Genomic DNA, 5944 nt, shown 5'->3' with positions numbered 1-5944 from the left:
TCCCCTCCCCTCCCCTCCCCTCCCCTCCCCTCCCTCCCTCCCTCCCCTCTCCCTCTCCACCCCCATCCCCAGCCCTCCCGCCCCCAGCCCTCTCCCTTTCCCTCGCCCTCAGCCCGCTCCCTCCCCCTCTCCCCCTCCTCTGCCCCTTTCCCACCTCCCCCCACCTTCATGTGGCTGATCTGCTCCTGCTCCCACTTGTACTTCTTCATCTGGTTCTCCTCCTGCTCGGCGCGCGTCTGCACGTACGAGTCGTAGTTGCCTGCAGGAGGGTGGTGCAGGGGTTGCAGTGGGGTGGCGGTGGGGAAGAAGGGAGGAGGAGGTGGAGGAGGTTGAGCGAGGCAGGCGCGGCAAAGTGCACTGTAGCGGTGGTGGTGGTGGTCATGGTGGTGGTGGTGGTGGTGGTGGTGGTGGTGGGCCTGCTGGCCACAGCGGCCTAGCGGCCCTGCCAGCGTCGCCGCACCCCGTCCCCCGTCTCTCCTGCCCCACCTGTCTCCTGCCCCCATCCCGCAGCCGCGCAGCTCACCCGCCCAAACCCCCCCCCAACCACACACACACACTCGGTGCCCCCCCCCGCTCCCTGCACCCGCCCCCCGCCCCCTGCACCCGCCCCTGCACCCGCCCCCTGCACCCGCCCCCTGCACCGCCTCCCTCACCCGAGTAGTAGACGAGCTTCTTCTTCTGCATGTGCACGATGTTGGTGCACACGCCGTTGAGGAAGTCCTGGCTGTGGCTCACCATCAGCAGGATGCGCTTGAACTGTGGTAATATGGTGTGGTGGAGTGAGCGTGTGGAGTGAGCGTGTGTGTAGGGAGGCGGGGACAGGAAGGCGAGGATTAGAAAGGCGATAGAATTAGGAAGAGAGGTATACGGACGTCAGGAATGTATTCAACAGGAGCAGGTCACAGCGGTGGCATGTCACAGTGGTGCGACTGGCATGAAATGCTTCACTCGGCAGCCTCCGATCCGCACCTCCGCACTCCACTCTGCCCGTTCACCCCCGACCTCCGCTCCCTCCGTGGGCCCCCTCACCCCCTCCCCCCTCCTCCCCTCCCCCTGCTCGTTCTAGCTTAGTTTGGTCTAGTTTGGGCTGGTATTTACAACCCGCCTCCCCGCCTCCCCTCCCCTGCATCCCTGCCCACCTCCCCCCCCCCATTGGGCTGGTATCTACAACCCTCCCCTCCCTCCCCTCCCCCCCACCTTCTTCAGGTGCTCCTCCAGCCACACGCACGCCTCCAGGTCCAGGTGGTTGGTGGGCTCGTCCAGCAGCAGCATGGTGGGGTCGATGAACAGCGCGCGAGCCAGCGCAATGCGCATGCGCCAGCCTTGGACAATGTGCGGGGGCGGGGGGGGGGAGGCGGGCGGCGGGGAACAGGAGGCGCAGGGTCAGGGACGGCGACATGAGATGAGCGGGGCAGCGGACGCGGCGGTGTCAGCGGGTTGCGGGCTCGGGCGGGCGGGCGGGCGCCTGGACGGTGGCGCGCCGGTGGTGCTACGGCGCCTTGCGCGGCGCTGTGTCGCAGTCAGCGTTTCCCTTTGACCCAGTTGCCCTTCCCGCCCGGCCCAGGCCCAGGCCCTGCCGGCCCGTTGGTGGGCTCTGGACCCGGGGCCAGGACCCGGCTGCCTAATCGTCTCATGCCCCTCCACGACACCCGGCAGCTCTGCCACCCACCTCCCCGCCCCACCTCCCCACCCATCACCTCCCCCACCCATCACCTCCCCACCCGCACCTCCCCGTCCCACCCTCCCCACTCACCCACCCCCTCCCCGCCCCCACCTCCTCCTCCCTCCTCCCACCCTACCTCCTCCTCCCTCCCCGGCCCCCCACCTCCCCGCCCCCCCACCTCCCCGCCCCCACCGCACCTCCGGAGAACTCGCGCGTCTTCTTGCGCTGCATCTCCTTTGTGAAGCCCAGGCCGTGCAGGATGGAGGCGGCGCGCACCTCCACCAGGTCCGAGTCAAGAGCCTCAAGCCTGCGTGCGCGAGTGTGTGCGTGTGTTTAGGTGAGCGTGTGTGTGTGTTTAGGTGAGCGTGTGTGTGTGTGTGTGTGATAGTGTATATGTGTGCTGTTGTGGCTGATGGTGGCTGGCGGGTGCGACACGTGCTGCAGACCACAGCTCAAAGCACCTCCGGCCACCGCCATGTTGTTTGCCGCTCTTCCCCGCAGCGGCCGCCGTCAAGCGCCCAGCCCCTGTGGGCGCCTGGCGCTCATCGCACCGTCCCTCTCTTCGTTCCACCTGGGCCATCCCCCCGTTTAGTTTGGGCTGGTACTCACACCCCCACTCCCCTCCAATTCCCTGCGCCTCCACGGCACGCCTCCCGCTTCCTGAGCCGGCTGCCAATGGCCAGTGGCCTGGCAGCACGTCTCCACCTGCCCGGCTATGGCCCGCGCCCTCACTCTCGCCCTGCTCCTTCCGCGTCCCTCTTGGGCCATCCCCATGCCCACTCCCTTGTGCCTCCCGCTGACAGGGCCGCCTGCCCCTGGCAGCGTGCCTCCCTCCTGCCCTACACACGCCGCACTCCCGGCCTTCACACGCCCCGCGGCCAGGCGTCTTCTGGGGGCCGTACGCCTCGTGGGTGAGGCACCATGACACCACACCACACCCATTGCCACCACCTCCATTGCCACCTCCATTGCCGCTCCCCCCACACCGGCGGATCGAAGTTTCCCCCACCTTTCTAGCCCTCCCCTCAGTCCCCTGCCCCTCCTCTCCCGGCCCTCCCTCCCTGCCCCGCCCCCTCTTGCCCCTAGTCCTGCCCCTCCCTCCCTCTCCCTCTCCCCCTCTCCCTCCTCCCTCCTTCCCTCCCCTCTCCCCGCCACCCCCTCACCTCTCGTACACGTCGTTGAGGCGGTGCTCCACCTCCTCCGTCATCTCCAGGGCCGCCAGCGCCTCAGCCTCCACCTCCAGCCGCGTCTGTCACACCACACCGGGCGGGGCACAACAACGGGGTTGGCGGGCGCGGGGGTGGCACCGGTGGTGGTGGTGAGCGCACTGGCGAGCGCATTCCCACTCATTCTCTCCCTCCCTGGCCCTGGCGTACAGCCCCTCCCCTCCCTTCCCCCTCCCCCTCCCCTCCCCTCCCCTCCCCTCCCCTCCCCCCCCTTCCTCCTCCCCCTCCCTCCTCCCCCTCCCCTCCCCCTCCCCCTCCCCCTCCCCCTCCCCCTCCCCACCTTCTCCTCGTCCACGGCCATGACGGCCTCCAGCGCGGTGTCGTCGCTGGCGGCGATCTCGCGGTCCAGCAGGTAGATGTCGATGTGGGCGGGGATGGGCACGTCGCGAGCGGCCAGCGCCTTGAGCAGCGTGGACTTGCCGCAGCCGTTGGGGCCCAGCAGCCCGTAGCGCCTGTGCGCGTGTGTGTGTGTGCGTGTGTGTACGTGTGTGTATGTGTGTGTGTGTGTGTGTGTGTGGGTGGGTGGGTGTGTGGGGGGGGGGGAGGTACATGCATGATTCAAGAAGTGAGGGCGTAGCCAGGAACAGTAGCATAGCAGGCAGGAGGGGCAGGGGAAGGGGGGTGAAAGGGCAGGGGAGAGGGTGTGGAGAGGGTGTGAGCGGGTGTGCGGGGATGCTGTGCAGTTGGGGTGCGAGCGAGAGGGCGCGTACCGAGCAGCCGAACGGCCGCCCGCCAGGCTCCAAGGGCCGCTCGCCCCAAGGCCCGGGCTCCGCAATGGCACGGCCTTCCCCTCCCACGCTGCTGGGTCTTGTCCTGTCGCCTAGCTCCTGTTTCCCTGGCCTTGCCGAGCCCGAGCAACCCTGCGTCGATCGATCCGTGACTTGCACGAGACGCGCACCTGCCGAAGTTGAGCTCCAGGTCCGCGTCCACCAGCAGGTCATGACCGTAGTAAAGCAGCGTAAAGCTGGAGATGTGCACATCGCGACTTTGCGGGTGGCACGCGAGCACACCCGTGCACGAGCGGCCCTGGTCGCTGACTGTCAGTTCCTTCTCGACCTTCTTGCTCAAGTTCGCTAGCACCTCCAGGTTGGCCGCGGATGCATTGGCAGACATCATAGGAGTGCCATCGTTCTCAGTGCCGTCGTCCTCGCCCTCCTGAGCGGCAGCCTCATCCTCTGGCTTGGCCTTGGAAGGCGCCGCCTTGGCCTTAGCGGGCCCCTTGGCCTTAGCAGCCTTCTTAACACGATCGCTGGGCATTGCGTTGTTGGCCTGCGCTAGCGGAAGCGGTGGGCCGAAAACGCTGTCGGCGCGGGAAGTCTTTTCTGCGACTAGCAGCGGTAGACGCTGCGGCTTAGTGAACTAGTACCACGGCGCTATGCGTTTACAGTGCGGCGACGAACCAACTGGTCCCCAAAAGGTACAGAAGAATCGTTTGGAAAGTCTCGCCGACGAGGCGTCAATAAGTCAGCTATACCGCTACAGATGCGGACTAGCTGTAAATTGCTCTCCACAGTGACCGCGACTCGTTTCAGCCTGCCCCGCCGACGAGGCATGATTTCATCATCGTGCCGTTCCAGCGCAGCCCTCCCCCCCCCCCGCCCGCGCCCGCGCGCGCGGATCATTTGACGGAGCTCATTACAAAGGCCTCTTACGAGCATCCCTCCTCACCAGCGTGCGCGACCACCGTTGCTACCTGCAACCTAAGCCACTGCCCCGCCTGTCCTATGCTGATTAGCTTCGCGGCAGTGTGGCCATGTGCCCTGAAAACCTCGCACGGGTAAACTGCTGATCGCTGCAACGCACGACGCAGCGTCGCAGCGCGTTCACATGCACCACCCCACTCACAGTTCCACTCCCCTGTGTGGGGTCGTTCTGGGTCTTGGTTTTTATGGGATTGGAACGAACTAAACCCCACCACCACATCGCCACCACACCAAATCGTGCCCACCTGCGCAGCTGACGCCCCAGGCCCCGCCCCCGCGCGCGCACGCATGCGTCACAGCCCAAAGTACCATCGCTCAGCGGCCGCATTTCTCCGGAATTCGATGACCACGCGCACACCACTTGCCCCCGCCCCAATCCTTCATATGCCGATGGCTGGCCTGGACAAGAGCTCAAATCCCCAGCTGCTTCTTGACCTCGGGGCTGCTTCCGGCCACCATGCCCTGCGGGCACCAGGCGCATTCGACGAGGGTGTGTCAATGACGGCAGCAGGTGGCAAACACTGGGGTCAGACACGCATCAGCCTACCGGATTCCGAGCCCCGCCGCGGCGCCGCAGCAGCTCCCAGTGCGCCATCGTGCCCCCCCCCCCCCCCAACCCCCCCTCAGTGCCCGTCTCCATGCCCACCATATCCCTCGGGGTGGGTCGACGTACTCTCGACTCTAGGCGTGAGTATACCGTACTTCCGCCACGCGCACCCTGCCCCCCGCCACTAACACACCTTCATCATCATTTCCACAAGGGGGTTGCTGCCAGCCGCCTGGTCGAAATCAATGGTGAACGCCTGCTGCGCATTGCCTGCGGTGGCAGTTGCCAGGACAGGCCCACGCAGGAGGCAGGCGCTTTGAACAAGAGCGGCGTCTCGGCTTTTGGCGCAGCCTTCAAGGAGCACCGCCGCCCCGCCACCCTCCTTCCGACTCCGAGACTTCGTGCCCGCCATGCCCTGCCGCCCGCCCGCCCTCAGTGCCCCCTCCGCCGCCTGCTACTCCTCCTCCTCCGCCTGCTCCTCCGCCCCCTCCTCCTCCGCCCCCTCCTCCTCCTCCTCCTCCTCCTCCTCCTCCTCCTCCTCCTCCTCCTCCTCCTCCTCCTCCTCCTCCTCCGCCCCCTTCTCCGCCCCCTGGGCCCTCCTCACCGAACACCAGGCGGCTGCCGGCCCCAAGCACGTACGCCACGCCGGGCCGCAGCTGCGTGCCGTCCACCCAGGTGTGGGAGTCGTCCAGCACGCCCTCCCCCACCAGCGCCTTCAGGAAGGTCTGCTTGCCTGCGCGCAGGGGCGGAGCGGCGGCGTGGGACATACACCAGGGAGTTTATGAAGGCGGCATGACAAGGAGCG

The 5944-nt window shown here is 67.1% G+C and overlaps 2 protein-coding genes across 2 annotated transcripts in view; both read right to left on the bottom strand.

The window, feature by feature from the left end:
- Positions 1 to 4371, bottom strand: part of CHLRE_01g023787v5 (uncharacterized protein) — a 6096-nt gene extending 1725 nt beyond the window's left edge. The window contains exons 1-7 of the mRNA XM_043058522.1: positions 3788 to 4371; positions 3170 to 3341; positions 2827 to 2912; positions 1861 to 1970; positions 1198 to 1322; positions 654 to 756; positions 155 to 259 (exon numbers count right to left, since the gene is read on the bottom strand). Of these exons, the coding sequence (XP_042928436.1) occupies positions 155 to 259; positions 654 to 756; positions 1198 to 1322; positions 1861 to 1970; positions 2827 to 2912; positions 3170 to 3341; positions 3788 to 4146 (1060 nt within the window). The 5' untranslated portion in view covers positions 4147 to 4371. The remainder of the gene's footprint in view (positions 1 to 154; positions 260 to 653; positions 757 to 1197; positions 1323 to 1860; positions 1971 to 2826; positions 2913 to 3169; positions 3342 to 3787) is intronic.
- Positions 4372 to 4512: 141 nt separating this feature from the next.
- The window catches only part of CHLRE_01g023773v5 (uncharacterized protein), a 2169-nt gene continuing 737 nt past the window's right edge, over positions 4513 to 5944 (bottom strand). Inside the window, exons 3-5 of the mRNA XM_043058521.1 lie at positions 5744 to 5872; positions 5333 to 5409; positions 4513 to 5054 (exon numbers count right to left, since the gene is read on the bottom strand). Coding sequence (XP_042928435.1) covers positions 5004 to 5054; positions 5333 to 5409; positions 5744 to 5872 — 257 coding nt within the window. The 3' untranslated portion in view covers positions 4513 to 5003. The remainder of the gene's footprint in view (positions 5055 to 5332; positions 5410 to 5743; positions 5873 to 5944) is intronic.

The sequence above is a fragment of the Chlamydomonas reinhardtii genome, chromosome 1 (genome assembly GCF_000002595.2).
Source record: "Chlamydomonas reinhardtii strain CC-503 cw92 mt+ chromosome 1, whole genome shotgun sequence".
Lineage (NCBI taxonomy): Eukaryota > Viridiplantae > Chlorophyta > Chlorophyceae > Chlamydomonadales > Chlamydomonadaceae > Chlamydomonas > Chlamydomonas reinhardtii.
Note: the sequence above shows the minus strand (reverse complement) of the source record. Positions and strands in the feature narration are given on the sequence as shown.